General features: G+C 47.7%; 1 protein-coding gene across 1 annotated transcript; it reads left to right on the top strand.

The window, feature by feature from the left end:
* The first annotated feature begins 9,425 nt into the window (after positions 1–9,425).
* On the top strand, positions 9,426–13,147 carry LOC120944924. Its single transcript, XM_040358692.1, has 2 exons — positions 9,426–10,011; positions 10,978–13,147. The coding sequence occupies exons 1-2, from the start codon at positions 9,595–9,597 to the stop codon at positions 11,266–11,268; spliced, it is 708 nt and encodes a 235-aa protein (XP_040214626.1). The 5' UTR covers positions 9,426–9,594; the 3' UTR covers positions 11,269–13,147.
* The last annotated feature ends 6,193 nt before the right edge of the window (positions 13,148–19,340 follow it).

The raw sequence follows: 19,340 nt of genomic DNA, 5'->3' as shown, positions 1-19,340 counted from the left end.
ACAGAACACGCTGATATACGGGGAAACTTGCAGACAGACAGTGATGAGGAAAATACTGTGCTGGGGGGGCACACAAGTATAGAGGGGGGACAAAACTGTGTGTGGTGGGAGATCTGATGGGGATGTGGATGTGGTGATGGCTCTGATGGGGGTGTAGTGATGGCTCTGATGGGGATGTAGTGATGGCTCTGATGGGGATGTAGTGATGGCTCTGATGGGGATGTAGTGATGGCTCTGATGGGGATGTAGTGATGGGGATGTAGTGATGGCTCTGATGGGGATGTAGTGATGGGGATGTAGTGGTGGCTCTGATGGGGATGTAGTGATGGCTCTGATGGGGATGTAGTGATGGGGATGTAGTGGTGGCTCTGATGGGGATGTAGTGATGGCTCTGATGGGGATGTAGTTATGGCTCTGATGGGGGTGTAGTGATGGCTCTGATGGGGATGTAATTATGGCTCTGAGGGGGATGTAGTGATGGCTCTGATGGGGATGTAATTATGGCTCTGATGGGGATGTAGTGGTGGCTCTGATGGGGATGTAATTATGGCTCTGATGGGGATGTAGTTGTGGCTCTGATGGGGATGTAGTGGTGGCTCTGATGGGGATGTAGTGATGGCTCTGATGGGGATGTAGTGGTGGCTCTGATGGGGATGTAGTGGTGGCTCTGATGGGGATGTAATTATGGCTCTGATGGGGATGTAGTGGTGGCTCTGATGGGGATGTAATTATGGCTCTGATGGGGATGTAGTTGTGGCTCTGATGGGGATGTAGTGGTGGCTCTGATGGGGATGTAGTGATGGCTCTGATGGGGATGTAGTGGTGGCTCTGATGGGGATGTAGTGGTGGCTCTGATGGGGATGTAGTGATGGCTCTGATGGGGATGTAGTGGTGGCTCTGATGGGGATGTAGTGATGGCTCTGATGGGGATGTAGTGATGGCTCTGATGGGGATGTAGTGATGGCTCTGATGGGGATGTAGTGATGGGGATGTAGTGATGGCTCTGATGGGGATGTAGTGATGGGGATGTAGTGGTGGCTCTGATGGGGATGTAGTGATGGCTCTGATGGGGATGTAGTGATGGCTCTGATGGGGATGTAGTTATGGCTCTGATGGGGATGTAGTGATGGCTCTGATGGGGATGTAGTTGTGGCTCTGATGGGGATGTAGTGGTGGCTCTGATGGGGATGTAGTGATGGCTCTGATGGGGATGTAGTGATGGCTCTGATGGGGATGTAGTGATGGCTCTGATGGGGATGTAGTGATGGCTCTGATGGGGATGTGGTGGGGGCTCTGATAGGGATGTAGTGATGGCTCTGATGGGGATGTAGTTATGGCTCTGATGGGGATGTAGTGGTGGCTCTGATGGGGATGTAGTGATGGCTCTGATGGGGATGTAGTGATGGCTCTGATGGGGATGTAGTGATGGCTCTGATGGGGATGTGGTGGGGGCTCTGATAGGGATGTAGTGATGGCTCTGATGGGGATGTGGTGGGGGCTCTGATGGGGATGTGGTGGGGGCTCTGATGGGGATGTAGTGATGGCTCTGATGGGGATGTAGTGATGGCTCTGATGGGGATGTGGTGATGGCTCTGATGGGGATGTGGTGGGGGCTCTGGTGGGGATGTGGATGTGGTGGGGGCTCTGATGGGGATGTAGTGATGGCTCTGATGGGGATGTAGATGTGGTGATGGCTCTGATGGGGATGTGGTGGGGGCTCTGATGGGGATGTAGTGATGGCTCTGATGGGGATGTGGATGTAGTGATGGCTCTGATGGGGATGTAGTAATGGCTCTGGTGGGGATGTGGTGGGGGCTCTGGTGGGGATGTGGATGTGGTGATGGCTCTGATGGGGATGTAGTGATGGCTCTGATGGGGATGTAGATGTGGTGGGGGCTCTGATGGGGATGTAGTGATGGCTCTGATGGGGATGTAGTGATGGCTCTGATGGGGATGTAGTGATGGCTCTGATGGGGATGTAGTGATGGCTCTGATGGGGATGTAGTGATGGCTCTGATGGGGATGTAGTGATGGCTCTGGTGGGGATGTGGATGTGGTGATGGCTCTGATGGGGATGTGGATGTAGTGATGGCTCTGATGGGGATGTAGTGATGGGGATGTGGTGGGGGCTCTGATGGGGATGTAGTGATGGCTCTGATGGGGATGTAGTAATGGCTGTGGTGGGGGCTCTGGTGGGGATGTGGATGTAGTGATGGCTCTGATGGGGATGTAGTAATGGCTCTGGTGGGGATGTGGTGGGGGCTCTGGTGGGGATGTGGATGTAGTGATGGCTCTGATGGGGATGTAGTTATGGCTCTGATGGGGATGTGGTGATGGCTCTGATGGGGATGTGGTGATGGCTCTGATGGGGATGTAGTAATGGCTCTGGTGGGGATGTGGTGATGGCTCTGGTGGGGATGTGGATGTAGTGATGGCTCTGATGGGGATGTAGTGAAGGCTCTGATGGGGATGTGGTGATGGCTCTGATGGGGATGTGGTGATGGCTCTGATGGGGATGTAGTAATGGCTCTGGTGGGGATGTAGTGATGGCTCTGGTGGGGATGTGGATGTAGTGATGGCTCTGATGGGGATGTAGTGATGGCTCTGATGGGGATGTGGTGATGGCTCTGATGGGGATGTAGTAATGGCTCTGGTGGGGATGTAGTAATGGCTCTGGTGGGGATGTGGTGATGGCTCTGATGGCTCTGATGGGGATGTAGTAATGGCTCTGGTGGGGATGTGGTGATGGCTCTGGTGGGGATGTGGATGTAGTGATGGCTCTGATGGGGATGTAGTGATGTGGATGTAGTAATGGCTCTGGTGGGGATGTGGTGGGGGCTCTGGTGGGGATGTGGATGTAGTGATGGCTCTGATGGGGATGTAGTAATGGCTCTGGTGGGGATGTGGTGGGGGCTCTGGTGGGGATGTGGATGTAGTGATGGCTCTGATGGGGATGTAGTGATGTGGATGTAGTAATGGCTCTGGTGGGGATGTGGTGGGGGCTCTGGTGGGGATGTGGATGTAGTGATGGCTCTGATGGGGATGTGGTGATGGCTCTGGTGGGGATGTAGATGTGGAGGGGGCTCTGATGGGGAACACTGATGTAAGGCCTCGTGCACACTTAATATTTGGCCCTAGTGCACGAGGCTCTGGCATTTAGGTGCGGGCAGAGGATACAGGTGCACCATCCAGCCCTGCTAATGGCAGCTTTTTTTTAAATTCTGCTCTATTCCATAGCTGAGGAGTAATTTATAAATGGCTTCTTTTTTTTTCGGCCCGCGAATATCTGTAAAATATACAATGTGGCCCTCGAAGTCAAAAGTTTGGAGACCCCTGGCGTAGAGTGTCCAATGAAGGCTGCCAAGATCCATTTCTCCTAACTATGAATTACAATTTTTTAACATTATTATATATTGGTCTCTATATTTGTTGTATGATTAAGTCATGAATTTATCTGGTTAATTATGTCTTTATGATGATCTGTTTGATTTATTTTGAATTTCCTGTACCAGTCATGCCCATTGATTATCTGTAATAAATATTTTAATATTATTATATTTTGTATGTTAATATTTTATGGTTAAATTAAATTATTATTATTATTTATTGATATATTATGTTTCTCAAAAAGCACAGAGGCTGCATATGATGGGCACATTTAACTGCATATGATGGGCACAAAGGCTGCATATGATGGGCACATTTAACTGCATATGATGAGCACAAAGGCTGCATATGATATGATGGGTACAGTGGCTGTATATGATATGATGGGTACAGTGGCTGCATATGATGGGCACAGTTGGCTGCATATGATGGGCACAGATGGCTGCATATGATGGGCACAGTTGGCTTCATATGATAGGCACAGTTGGCTGCATATGATGGGCACAGTTGGCTGCATATGATGGGCACAGTTGGCTTCATATGATGGACACAGTTGGCTGCATATGATGGACACAGTTGGCTGCATATGATAGGCACAGTTGGTTTCATATGATGGGCACAGTTGGTTTCATATGATAGGCACAGTTGGCTGCATATGATGGGCACAGTTGGCTGCATATGATGAACACAGTTGGCTGCATATGATGGGCACAGTTGGTTTCATATGATAAGCACAGTTGGCTTCATATGATGGGCACAGTTGGCTGCATATGATGGGCACAGTTGGCGTCATATGATGGATACAGTTGGCTTCATATGATGAGCACAGTTGGCTTCATATAATGGGCACAGTTGGCTTCATATGATAGACACAGTTGGCTTCATATGATGGGCACAGTTGGCTGCATATGATGGGCAGAGTGCCTTCATGTGATGGGAAGAGTGGCTTCATATAATGGACACAGTTGGCTGCATATGATGGGCAGAGTGGCTTCATATGATGGGTAGAGTGGCTTCATATAATGGGCACAGTTGGCTGCATATGATGGGCACAGTTGGCTGCATATGATGGGCACAGTTGGCGTCATATGATGGATACAGTTGGCTTCATATGATGAGCACAGTTGGCTTCATATAATGGGCACAGTTGGCTTCATATGATAGACACAGTTGGCTTCATATGATGGGCACAGTTGGCTGCATATGATGGGCAGAGTGCCTTCATGTGATGGGAAGAGTGGCTTCATATAATGGGCACAGTTGGCTGCATATTATGGACACAGTTGGCTGCATATGATGGGCACATTTGGCTTCATATGATGGATACAGTTGGCTGCATATGATGGGCACAGTTGGCTGTATATGATGGGCACAGTTGGCTGCATATGATGGGCACAGTTTGCTTCATATGATTGGCAAAGTGGCTTCATATGATGGGCAAAGTTGGCTTAATATGATGGGCACAGTTGGCTTCATATGATGGGCACAGTTGGCTTCATATGATGGGCACAGTTGGCTGCATATGATAGACACAGTTGGCTTCATATGATGGATACAGTTGTCTTCATATGATGGGCACAGTTGGCTGCATATGATGGGCAGAGTGGCTTCATATGATGGGTAGAGTGGCTTCATATGATGGGTAGAGTGGCTTCATATGATGGGCACAGTTGGCTGCATATGATGGACACAGTTGGCTGAATATGATGGGCACAGTTGGCTTCATATGATGGGCACATTTGGCTTCATATGATTGGCACAGTTGGCTGCATATGATGGGCACAGTTGGCTTCATATGATGGGTAGAGTGGCTTCATATGATGGGCAAAGTTGGCTTCATAAGATGGGCACAGTTGGCTTCATATGATGGGTAGAGTGGCTTCATATGATGGGCAAAGTTGGCTGCATATGATAGGCACAGTTGGCTTCATATGATGGACACAGTTGGCTGCATATGATGGGCACATTTGGCTTCATATGATGGATACGGTTGGTTGCATATGATGGGCACAGTTGGCTGCATATGATGGGCACAGTTGGCTGCATAAGATGGGCACAGTTGGCTTCATATGATGGGCAAAGTGGCTTCATATGATCGGCAAAGTTGGCTTCATATGATGGGCACAGTTGGCTTCACATGATATGCACAGTTGGCTGCATATGATAGGCACAGTTGGCTTCATATGATGGATACAGTTGGCTTCATATGATGGGCACAGTTGGCTGCATATGATGGGCAGAGTGGCTTCATATGATGGGCACAGTTGGCTTCATATGATGGGCACAGTTGGCTGCATATGATGGGCAGAGTGGCTTCATATGATGGGCACAGTTGGCTGCATATGATGGGCACAGTTGGCTTCATATGATGGGCACAGTTAGCTTCATATAATGGGCACAGTTTTCTTCATATTATGGGCACAGTTGGCTTCATATGATGGGCACAGTTGGCTGCATATGATGGGCAGAGTGGCTTCATATGATGGGCACAGTTTTCTTCATATGATGGGCACAGTTAGCTTCATATAATGGGCACAATTGGCTTCATATGATGGGCACAGTGAAGCTGCATATGATGGGCACAGTTGGCTTCATATTATGGGCACAGTGAAGCAGCATATGATGTTTTTGTTTCTGTTTATTTTTCAGAATGTTTTAGTTTGTTTGCACCCCCCCAAAAAAAATGTTGCGCACCAGCCGCCACTGACTTCATCTGTTGGGAGTTCAGCTTTAAGGCCTCGTACACACGACCGAACATGTCTGCTGAAACTGGTCCGCGGACCAGTTTTCGCGGACATGTTCGGTCGTGTGTAGGGCCGACCGGACAATTTTCCGGCCGACCGGACAAGTTTCCAGCGGACAAATGTTTCTTAGCATGCTAAGAAACATGTCCGCTGGAAGCCTGTCCGTCGGACATGTCCGACGGTCAGTACGACTCATCGGACATGTCCGCTGGCCCGAGAACCCGCGCATGGCGTCAAAGTGATTCGACGCATTCGTGGAAGCATTGAACTTCCGGGTTCGCGCACGTCGCCGCGTCATCGTCGCCGCCACGTCACTGCGTCGTCACCGCGCTGTCTGTCCGCGGGGATTTTGGTTTGATGGTGTGTACAACCATCAGACCAAAATCTGCTAGCGGACATGTCCGATGAAAACGGTCCGCGGACCGTTTTCATCGGACATGTCCGCTCGTCTGTACGAGGCCTAAGAAGGAAAAATTCTACACCTGGAAAGCTTCAGACCGGCACACATGACTTCTATTATTTGCAAATAGTTTCAAAGCCTTGTAAGAGATGATGTATAAAATGATATAGCAGAGGGCAAAACACGAGGATCTATTTCTTCCATTAGATATGCAAAATAGTAAATATTCATTAATTACTATGTACAAGAAATTCCGAGATCTGAGTATTTTGTTCCATATAATGGGTGTGATATCTCTCTGGTCACGTGAAGTCGTTATCCGTCACTCTGCAGAGAACCGCACAGATCCAGAATCTGTCGGAATTAATTAATTGTCACTCCTAACTATACATTATCTATGAATGTTACATAATAAAAATTAACCCTCGCACGCGAGCCAGCTTTTGGTCTTGTGCCATCAATTAGGAAAACGATGTAATTACGAAATAAATTGATGTTGTGAATTAAGAATATCCTCTTTTTTTAAAGGTAAAAAAAACAAAAAACTATAATAATATTAATAATGTGGTGGATGGAAGATACATCTGCGGTACTCTTGTTCTGTAGAGGGTTTTTGATATACCGTATTTATCGGGGTATACCGCGCCGCGGCGTATAACGTGCACCCCAAGCTCAGCAAGGTAAAAAAAGAAAACTTACATTTTTGCCCTACGTCCATCGGCGGCCTTGTCCAGCGTCCGTCTGCGGCCTTGTGGGTGTCCGCTGTGGCTTCCTTGCGCGGGGTCCGTCTGCGGCTTTGGCGGTGTCCGTCTGCGGCCTCCATCCAGGTGTCCGTCTCGTCCAGCTCCATCCAGGTGTCCGATCTCGTCCAGCGTGTCCGTCTGCGGCCTCCATCCAGGTGTCCGTCTCGTCCAGCTCCATCCAGGTGTCTGTCTCGTCCAGCGTGTCCGTTTGCGGCCTCCACCCAGGTGTTCGTCTCGTCCAGCGTGTCCGTCTGCGGCCTCCATCCAGGTGTCCGTCTCGTCCAGCTCCATCCTGGTGTCCGTCTCGTCCAGCTTGTCCGTCTGCGGCCTCCATCCAGGTGTCCGTCTCGTCCAGCGTGTCTGTCTGCGGCCTCCATCCAGGTGTCCGTCTCGTCCAGCTCCATCCAGGTGTCCGTCTCGTCCAGCATGTCCGTCTGCGGCCTCCATCCAGGTGTCCGTCTCGTCCAGCATGTCCGTCTGCAGCCTCCATCCAGGTGTCCGTCTCGTCCAGCGTGTCCGTCTGCGGCCTCCATCCAGGTGTCTGTCTCGTCCAGCGTGTCCGTCTGCGGCCTCCATCCAGGTGTCCGTCTCGTCCAGCGTGTCCGTCTGCGGCCTCCATCCAGGTGTCCGTCTCGTCCAGCTCCATCCAGGTGTCCGTCTCGTCCAGCGTGCCCGTCTGCGGCCTCCATCCAGGTGTCCGTCTCGTCCAGCTCCATCCAGGTGTCCGTCTCGTCCAGCGTGCCCGTCTGCGGCCTCCATCCAGGTGTCCGTCTCGTCCAGCTCCATCCAGGTGTCCGTCTCGTCCAGCGTGTCCGTCTGCGGCCTCCATCCAGGTGTCCGTCTCGTCCAGCTCCATCCAGGTGTTCGTCTCGTCCAGCGTGTCCGTCTGCGGCCTCCATCCAGGTGTCCGTCTCGTCCAGCTCCATCCAGGTGTTCGTCTCGTCCAGCGTGTCCGTCTGCGGCCTCCATCCAGGTGAGCGTCTCTGGTGTCCGGTGTTCGTTTTTCGATTTTGGCGCGAGCCGAGAGGAGCCGGATTTCCTGTGTGTTCGGCTCCTCTCGGCTTGTCTCGGCTCCTCTCGCGTTGCTGCGGGCGGAGCCGAGCGTGGCCGAGCCTAGCCGAGCCTAGCGCAGTACACATAAATGCGGAGACAGTGGGGATTGGCGGGGTATCGGCGTATATCGCGCACCCATACTTTTTGTGGTTGAACTGGATGGACTTGTGTCTTTTTTCAACCTGACTAACTATGTAACTATGTAACTATGTAACCCACGATTTCCCCCCCCCCCCCTAATCTTAAGGGGAAAAAAGTGCGCGGCATACGCCGATAAATATGGTAAGTATACATTCCTTGGATAAGGAATATCAATTTTACTGAAAAATCCATCCCAGGCATTTCATTGCTGCTCCTCCTGGGTGGGTCTGCACAGAGCGAGGGTAATTAGAAGACATATGATTGGCCCCAGTCTGACTGATTTCTGTCCAGTGACTGACCGTCACTTATAGAGAGGGCTGGTGCAAGGATTTTTGACACCCTAGGCGTCAAAAATTGAGGAAAAAAAACAGGTTTTTTTTTAATATATTTTTTTGGGTGATATTTATTATAGCAAAAAGTAAAAAATATAGATTTTTTTTTCAAAATTGTCGCTCTATTTTTGTTTATAGTGCAAAAAAAAAAAAAATGCAGAGGTGATCAAATACCACCAAAAGAAAGCTCTATTTGTGGGAAAAATTTTTACCTCAATTTTGTTTGGGAGCCACGTCACACGACCGCGCAATTGTCAGTTAAAGCGAGGCAGCGCTGAATCGCAAAAAAGTGCCCTGGTCTTTGGCCAGCCAAATGGCCCGGGGCTGAAGTGGTTAACAAAAAAAGTTGCTCTAAGAGCAGACTGCAAGCGTTGATAACTCCTTATTTTTCCTTTCTGAATTCCTGATGTCACTATGGACACTATTTCTGCGAAAAAAATTACTGTACGGTCCACGTGTGTCACTTCCTCCTACAACCTGGAGGTTGTGATCCCACATCATTGCACATTCTTGTGGCAGGTCTATCCAGTTCTTTCAGTAGGTAAATGAGCCTAATTGGCACGATGCCCAAACACTGAGAAAAAAGGAGGCCTTTCGGATCTAACTTGATTTACTTTATATAGAGGGACTGAACCTTCTGAACCTCAGACAAGGACTTCTCCATCCATTTCTTCTGGCAGGACTTCATTTCCAGGCTTCAGACTTACAGAGAGACCCGGCGCGCTCCCTTATTAAATATACACCAGCGGCACCTTCCAAGTCGGGACTTTCCAAGCTAACCTCCGAGGGGCAAAATGGGCCTTAAGGACACGGTCGGAGCATATATCACCTTCGGTTCCAAATTTGTGACTACGGCCTTGCTGACCTTGTCTCTTATTGGAATACAAGCAGTTTTAGACTCCAACTTTACATGTCCGAAAAATGGTTACAGCCCAGTCCTTGTTTGCTTCTACAGCCTCTCGTTCTACCTGTGTCCCGCCATCATCTTCATCTACTTGGGACTCTACTATTTTCCTGGCTTCAACAAGAAGAAGGAATGTTGCCCCTGTTGGTCTGGCCCTTTGACTTGTCTCTACGTTGTCCTGGAAATCGGAAAAGCTCCACTGATTTGGCTCCTGATAGCGCTCGCAGACGGTCGGTACATGTCCTGCTTTGTCGTTGCCGCCTCTAACTATCAGCTAGACCACGACCTTTACTTATTCATATTTCAGGTAAGGGGTTCCTTCAATGCACCGTAAAATGTAATGGATATTTAAAAACCTGATGAAGAAAGTTTAAAACGCAAATATTGTGGATCACTTTATGGGTTGTACCACTTCAGTGATCACGTCTTCCCAATGAGGTGGCCCATTTTTCTGAATTGATGGGGTCAAAAGCTAAAATATGGTGTCACCCTACCCAATGGAAACTCAATTATCCATAATAAATAAGTATTTGTGGAGTTAAGTGGTGAGGGAGTTACAGTTTAATTCTGACTTTGTAGGAAAGGGGCAGAGACACAAACTGCTACAGCCAGGAGATCCCATAATTTTAGGCAGGGTGAAGACATTACCTATGGTGGGGAAATCTCATCTTTGTAGAAGAGTGGACACATCCACTTTAGGGAAATCTCACTAATGTAGAAGAAGAGATGCACAAATTTTGGGGAAATATACATTTTTAGGAGAGGAGACACATCTACTTTGGGGAAATCCCAATATAAAGAAGAAGAGAAACACCACTTGTTGGGAAATATCAACAACCTGGGAGAGGAGACTTATAAAATGTGTTCAATGTGCTCTCCAGTGAATCCTGCTCGTTTTGCGAGACAACACTCGCAAACCGAGTTACGATTTTTAAAAATACAGTTGCTCGTATTGCAAAAAGGCTTGTTAACCGTGTTACTCGCAATCCGAGGTTACACTGTATCAGCTCTGTAAGCCAATGGTGGAGGAGTTGTGGCGGGATCATGGGAGGCAGACAGCTAGCGGTGGGCCCCGTCAGTGCGCTGCTGTTTACTATTTGTCCAGAGAAAAGACAGGAGGCGGAGCAGAGACACACCGTGGCAGGCGATGAAAAATGTTTCTTAAGCTATGCAGCCATATAGCCCAGTATATTACCCAGTACTGTACAGAATTTGTGGTCCATATACAGAGCAGACCTTTAACCCTTTCTGATCTTTTTTATGTCATCTGCAGACCTCTGGAATGTTGGCAATTACCCTTTTGGTCATCATACTTTTTTACACATCGCAGTGTACCTGCGAGTGTTTGGAGGACAGTCGGCGTACGTACGAAATGCTGTCAGATGTGGAGAATATTCTACAAGCAGATAAAGCAGAGAAAGAAAAAGCTGAGGAGAAGCGGAAGTTTCTGCACGCTTTGGAGCATAACGAAGAGTACATGGACCGGAGACTGCCGCCATACATGCTGGACAAGGAAAGTGTGATTGCTGCTAAGCTGAACCCACCACCTGCTGGCCACATATAGAATGGCAAAAAACAACGAGGGTGACCAAAAACACACAAAACTGTAGAAAGCTTAGTCTTGTACACATTTTAGTTTGTACAAGATCCAACGAAAGTGGACCTGTTATCAGATATATTTTTCATGCTGTCCTCAGATTTTCATGTAAGGCACCATCTTTGTTCAGCCACAATTCAGGGTATTCACCCAACCCAGGTGAACCTGGGTACACAGTTGATGACCTTGGCCGCATCCCATATGTCCTAGTTTTAAAAGGGTCAAAACAAGCTCACGAATGCAGCTGTTTCTGTAGATTCCCCCAGCCTTTCCCACCACTCCTGGGAGCCCAGAACCTCAATAAATGTTGTTTGGATTGTAAATAGGAGGATATCAAAGAACATCTATTCTTCAGTGTCCTCTGCAGAGTGTGAACCTAGCAGTGCTCAGCTCTGAGCACTTCTGTGTTCAGAGCAGTGGCGTCTGGTGCTCCATCGGTCAGGGGGGATGGCAGCAGACAGACCTGACCACAGACACCCCCCCTCGCTCCAGTCCGTCACTGCACACTATTGACAACACTGACCACCCCCCCCATCACCAGCTCGCCCTCTTACCAACCAGGCCCCTGTCAGCCCTGCACTTACTCAGTGCAGGTCATGGCTGTTGCGGCGTCGTCCCCCCTCCGTCTCCTCCGTGTCCCAGCCGTCGCTTCTCCTCCCGGCCAATTGGATCTTAGGACTCCTCTCCAATGGAGTCTTAGTACACCCAACCAATGGGGTCTTTCGACTCCTGGCCAATATGGTATTTGGACTCCTGGCCAATGGGGTCTCAGCACTCCTGGTCAATGGGTTCTTAGGACTCCTGGTCAATGGAGTCTTAGGACTCCCATCCAATGGGGTCTTTGGACTCCTGGCCAATGGGGTTTTTGGACTCCTGGCCAATGGGGTCTTTGGACTCCCAGGCCAATAAGGTCTCAGGACTTCCGGCCAATGGGGTCCCAGGACTCCCGGCCAATGGGGTCTCAGAACCCACTTCCTGATTGGCCGAGCAGAGAAGCAGGAAGACATTAGCGAATATTAATTGCCTAATGTCACAAAACATTAGAGCACTGCGCCCTGAGCCCACCCTTTTTTTAAGTCAATTAGAGCCTCAAGCTCTAATCATGTGCTTCTAAAAAAAAGAAAACGCAATAAAAATCATAAATGCGTCCAAGGCCCTGCATGTAGATTAGGGGGAGGGTGCATGGATTAAGGGGGGTGGTGCCCATGTGCCCCTAATGAATGGGCCGCCACTGGTTCAGAGTTGTCTAAACCCCCAGTGCAGGGGAGTAAACAACAGACCGAATACAGTTTGTGCCCAATCAGCTGGAGCAGAGAGCAGGAGAGACATTAGGGGTCTAATAGACCCCTGATCTCTCCTTAAAGAGTAACTGTCACATTGCATTACATTTTTAGCCTCCATATATTAGTGATTAAGTTAAAAAGATTTAAAAATATATAAAAAAAAGAAGAAAAAATTAAGAGCGCCTGCTTTACCCTACATACACACAAATGCAAACATACCAATAGAATATGCGCATGTGTATTCACAATCACAATGTCACTAAGAAAAGATCTTGGAAATGGACCGGATGGATCGTGAATGAGCAGGTTCTGCAAAGAGTCAATGAAGCAAAACCAGACTGAAACCAAAACGAATATCATTACTTGTGACGACTGAATTGATTAGTACATTTTAATTCACCTGAATATCTTTCTGAGAACCAATCACGGCCAATCATGCTTCATGAATTGTTTGATCCCGGGAGGAATCCACCTTTCAGAATTTGCTGCTTTACCTGATCTGTGAGACGATTCGCTCGTCACCGACAACTGCATCAAATGTGCAAAGAATGCTGTGAAAAAAACAAACTGTTAATGGTTGATAATTATGGATGGATATCGGTATGGAGTAACCTCACACTGACTCTACGGGAGACGTGCTCCTAGATTCATATGACGTAGAGTCTTACTCCTCCTGCTGCAGTCTTGGCCATATCTCAATTTTGGGTGGATAAACCCTTTAACAGGGAGGTCCCCAAACCTTTTCAAGTTTAGAAAATAAAAATTTGAACTTAAAAATATAATAAAAATTAGGAATTGTAAAAATTGAATAGAACATATTTATATAATATAATATCAAATCATACTGTATAATGTATTGTAAGATTTATTATAATAAATGATGTATATGTAAATATAAAACCGTTTCATTTTTTTTTTCTTGAAAGAATATTTTGTGATCCATTCAATGAAAAGTAAAAACTAGAAGTAAACTTCAATGGCTTTTACAGGCATGATGATAGTTCAGCTGCAGCCAAAAACACTTTTTTCTTTGGATGGAGCTGAGAAGAGTCTTTTGTTGGATTTTTATAGTTATTTAAGTTCACATTGGGGAGTAGACATGTGCAATTTGTTTTGTTTTGAATTCGTTTCCTAACGAATTTTTACAAATTCGTTAATTCAGAAATATCCAAAACCTGAATTTACAAATTTTTTAATTTACGAATTTTCTAATCTATGAATTTACGATTTTTTCAAAAATTTCATAAATTTGAAAATTGGTAAATTGGTAAATTAGAGAATTGGTAAATTAGAAAATTTGTAAATTAGAGAATAAAAAAATTGGTAAATTTGAAAATTGGTAAATTGGTAAATTCGAAAACTTGTAAATTAGAAAATTTGTAAATTAGAGAATTCGGAAATGAGAAAATTAGGATATTGGTAAATTAGAAAATTTGTAAATTGTAAAATTTGTAAATTAGAGAATTAGTGAATTAGAAATTTGGTAAATTTGAAAATTGGTAAATTTGTAAATTTCGAAAAGTTGTAAAATTAGAAAATTTGTAAATTAGAGAATTCGGAAATGAGAAAATTAGGATATTGGTAAATTAGAAAATTTGTAAATTAGAAAATTTGTAAATTAGAGAATTCGGAAATTAGGATATTGGTAAATTGGTAAATTAGAACATTTGTAAATTCAAAAATTTGTAAATGAGAGAATTCGTAAATTAGAAAATTTGTAAATTTAGAAAATTGGTAAATCTGAAATAATAACTAACTTAACTATTACTAACTATTAAATTATAGGTATTGGAATTTCCTTTCAAATTTGGCTGTTAGTGAACGTAACGAATGTGTCCGAAGTTACAAAATATCTGAAAATAACGAATGCCGCATCTAAACAAATGAAACGTAACAATATGAGGAAAGGTTGTGAGCTCTGAACTTATTCTCCCTAGAGAAGAGATGATGAGAGGGGAGATGATTTCAATGTACAAAGACCGTACTGGTGACCCCACAAAAGGTTGAATTTTTTTTCGCGGAAGGAAGTTTAACAAGACACGTGGTCACTCAATATTAGAAGAAAGGAGATTTAACCTTAAACTGCATAGAGGGTTTTTTACTGTAAGAGCGCCTTCCACAGGCGGTGGTCTCAGCGGGGAACATCGATAGTTTCAAGAAACTATGAGATAATCACCTGAATGACCACAACACACAGGGATATACAATGTAACACTGACATATAATCACACACAGAGGTTGGACTTGATGGACTTGTGTCTTTTTTTCAACCTCACCTACTGTGTAACAAATTAATAATAATAAATAACAATAATAATAATAAAAACTTTTTATTATTATTTATTATTAATTCATTCCGTTCCATTATTTCGAATAATTGGCAACTTTGGATACATTTGTTATCGTTACATTCAGTAACAGACAAATTTGAAGGAAATTCCAATACCTATAATTTATTAGTTAGTTATTATTAGTTATTTATTATTAGTTAGTTATTATTAGTTATTTATTATTAGTTAGTTATTATTAGTTAGTTATTATTAGTTAGCTATTATTAGTTAGTTAGTGATTCTTTCTTATTTTCGATACTATAATTTTACAGATTTACGAATTGCGATCATAACGAATGACCCGAAAAAATAAATAAAAAAACAATTAAACGAAAACGAACAAAATTTTCATCTATTTGGGGAGATTTCCACTCATGAAGTGATGGGACGTCTACCAATGGGAAAGCCCATTCTTAGTAGAGGGAAGAAGGGTTGGAGCCTCTGTCAATGTATTTATCGCTATCTGTTCATGTCTTTCTGTCCCGGTGACCACCCCCCCCCCACAATTAGAAATAAATACCTGGAAAAAAAATTCCTCTTTCTTACTTAATCCACAACTTACAGTTAAACTCCAGAGCCAAAAGTTTACAGCGTATTTAACAGTGGCAGCCCGCGCTCAATCATTTGGGGGAGTGGCAAACTAACACCACCCCCCCACAGGAGACAGACAGTGGCAATCACTGACACACACCCCCGCGGGAGACGGACGGCGGTAATCAAACCCCACAAACCCCTAACCCCCCCCCCACGGGAGACAGACGGTGGCAATCACTGACACACCCCCCCGCGGGAGACGGACGGCGGTAATCAAACCCCACAAACCCCTAACCCCCCCCCCCGGGAGACGGACGGTGGCAATCACTGACACCACCCCCCCGCTGGAGACAGATGGAGGTAATTAAACCCCACAACCCCCTACGGGAGACAGATGGCAGTGATTTTCTGGACCCCTGCAGGAATTTACATGTGCCAATCAGGTGCCTGCCTTACCTTATGGAGGCAGGGAGAAGAAAGAGACGGGGGCCGCTCTGACCGATTCTCCCGGCGATGTTGCAGAACACAGAGACATTCTCCTCCCGGTCGAACAGGAAGTGTTTCCAATCCGATTCACAGTACTGCCATATTTATCCCGCAACCCTTATACGGTCCTTCTTTGTGATCATTAGACCGTTATTAGTTTTCCATTCTATATTCTGTACCAGCAGCAGAGGCTCATAAGGGACGCAGGGGCGCCGCCCCCCTAATTCATGCGCCCGGCCCCTAATCTCCATACAGGACGCCGGACGCATGGATTTCAACGTTTTTTTATCTTAAGCACATGATTATAGTCTGAGGCTCTAATTAGCTTAAAAAAAGGGTGGTCTCGGGATGTCTAGAGTATGTAAAAGGGGAAAAAGGGGGGTGCCCAGAAGGTTTTTTACCTTAATGCATGAAGATAAAAAAAAAACTTTGAGCCTTTAGAACCCCTGTTTCCTGCTTCCCCTCCATGGAACTAGACCATAACTCTATATAGTTGGTTTCTCTTGACATATTGGGCCACTCCTCGGTTTTGTAACCTTCTTCTTGCCCAATTAAATCTGACTAAATTCTCAGAATTATGTATCTTGTTTGCCAGATGGTAATGTTGCCCAGATGAAGGTTATACCTCATTCATCAACCATCTGTTCCCTCGGGGCATGGAGAGGTTCCAAACCTTTCACCGGAGTTTATTTGTGCTCACCATCATTGGCTGGCATAAAAGAATCGCAGGAATCTCCAGAAACCCTTCTCCTTGCGTCTTCTACGGTCATATCCAGAGCATAGCAGTTCTGCAATGCAGCGAGCCTGAGACTTGGCATTTTAATAGTTCTGGGATATTCATTACACCCAGGGCTGATCCTAGGGTGCGCCTGGGTGCCGAAATATTTCTGGTGCCCCCCACATGGGCGTGGTCATTTTACTAACTCCTCCCCTTTACAAATGTTTCTATGGCAACGACTCAACCACAGAGATGCTCCCTCACAACGTCTTCATTACCTGGGATCCTTACATGATCTCTTAACAATAAACAAAATATAGGAAGAGAAGCAGAGTACTTTATTGGGACCTGGAGGGGGGCCTCTGTGAGACCTCTGTGGGGCCTCTAGCGGCGCAGCACTGAGGGGGACACGGCAGCACAGAGGGGAACACGGCAGCACGGAGGGGGACACGGCAGCACGGAGGGGGACATGGCAGCACGGAGGGGGACATGGCAGCACGGAGGGGGACATGGCAGCACGGAGGGGGATGCGGCAGCACGGAGGGGGACATGGCAGCACAGAGGGGGACATGGCAGCACGGAGGGGGACATGGCAGCACGGAGGGGGACGCGGGAGCATGGAGGGGGACAGGGCAGCACGGAGGGGGACGCGGCAGCACGGAGGGGGACACGGCAGCACGGAGAGGGACACGGCAGCACAGAGGGGGACGCAGCAGCACGGAGGGGGACAGGGCAGCACGGAGGGGGATACGGCAGCACAGCAGGGGACACGGCAGCATGGAGGGGGACATGGCAGCACGGAGGAGGACACGGCAGTACAGAGAGGGATACGGCAGCACGGAGGGGGACACGGCAGCACGAAGGTGGACACGGCAGCACGGAGAGGGACACAGCAGTACGGAGGGGGACACAGCAGCACGGAGGGGGACACGGCAGCACGAAGGTGGACACGGCAGCACGGAGAGGGACACGGCAGCATAGAGGGGGACACAGCAGCACAGCGGGGGACACGGCAGCACGGAGGGGGACACGGTAGTATGGAGGAGGACACGGCAGCACGAGGGGGGACACGGCAGCAGGGAGGGGACACGGCAGCACAAAGAGGGACGTGGTTGCACGGAGGGGGACACGGCAGCACGGAGGGGGACACGGCAGCACGGAGGGGGACACGGCAGCACGGAGGGGGACACGACAGCAGGGAGGGGGACGGGACAGCAGGGAGGGGGACGGGACAGCAGGGAGGGGGACGCGGCAGCACGGAGAGAGGGACACGGCAGCACGGAGGGGGACACGGCAGCACGGAGGGGGACACGGCAGCATGGAGGGGGACACGGCAGCATGGAGGGGACACGGTATTATGGAGGGGGACACTGCAGCACGGAGGGAGATGGCAGCATGGAGGGGGACACAGAGGGGGACGGCAGCACGGAGGGGGACAGCAGCAGAACAGAGGGGGCTGGAGGAGGATACGGGACAGTCAGCAGTGATCGGTGCTTGTAACTCCACCACCGCACTGATCACCCTGACTGTACAAGTACTCGGGCAAATGCTCGGTACCGATACCGATACTAGTATTGGTATCGGGACAACCCTAAGGCCGAGTACTCACGAGCAAACATGTCCGTTCGAAATGTCCGACGGGCTGTTTCCGGCGTACAAGGCTGTTTTTTCATTTGGCCCGCTGGCTTGTACACACCAGCGGACGATATTTCCCTGCGGACCTGAACGCGTGCACGTAATCCACGTTTGACGTCACTATAAAGGGAAAGGCCAAAGTCAATGGCGACGCCCTCTGTTCCGCTTTTGCTAGTTACGGCTTTGCTCGTGTTAGTGAAGGTTTGGTTAGAGCTGATTCGCGCTTCTCGGTCTCCAGGCTTTAGCAGGTAGTATTTTCTCGTTCAGTGCGTGTGCTTGTGGGTACGTAGTTGGCATTCGGGTACAGGCGTGCAGTTCGTTCTGCTTAGCAGATTCGTACTGTGCGTTCGTATCTGTGTGTCGTGCGTTCTTTGCAGGTACCGCTGGATTTGATTGTGCTTTCTGTTGGAGTGTGTTCTTGACTGACCAGCCGGCCGGTTTGAAGCCATGATGGAGCAGCAGCGTCAATTTTCGCGAGTTGGTGCTGTTTATGGGATGGCTGCTGGATATGTTCATTATTCCAGTACTTTGGCCAGAAACAGGGGGCGGAGGCGTTTCTGGACCAAGAATTGGTTGCGCCAGCGTGACCAGTTCTCACATATGCCTCTGCTTAGGGAACTCCAGGAGAATAATCCTAATGACTATAGGAATTTTCTCCGCATGACGGACCCCGTATTCAACAGTCTGCTGGATCTTCTGTCCCCCTATATCACGAGGCAGGACACTGTGATGCGCCAAGCCATCACGGCCGAGCAGAGGCTTATTGCCACGTTGCGGTACCTGGCGACTGGGAGGAGCCTGCAGGACCTCAAGTTCTCGACAGGCATCTCTCCGCAGGCGCTTGGGGTCATCATACCGGACACGTGTGCTGCCATCATCAAAGTTATGCATGAGGAGTATATTAAGGTAAGTTTCCTCATTTTAACCTCACAATGTGTCTTTAATAATGTGGCAAACTAACTTTTTATTTTATTTCCCAGATATGCTGTGTGTTTAACTAACGTTCCCTTTTCTCACTATGCATGTTGATATCAGCTTTTACATGTTCTTTTT

Source organism: Rana temporaria, chromosome 7, assembly GCF_905171775.1.
Source record: "Rana temporaria chromosome 7, aRanTem1.1, whole genome shotgun sequence".
In the NCBI taxonomy this organism is placed as follows: domain Eukaryota; kingdom Metazoa; phylum Chordata; class Amphibia; order Anura; family Ranidae; genus Rana; species Rana temporaria.
The sequence above is the reverse complement of the archived record's forward strand: the minus strand, read 5'-3'. Positions and strand labels throughout refer to the sequence as shown.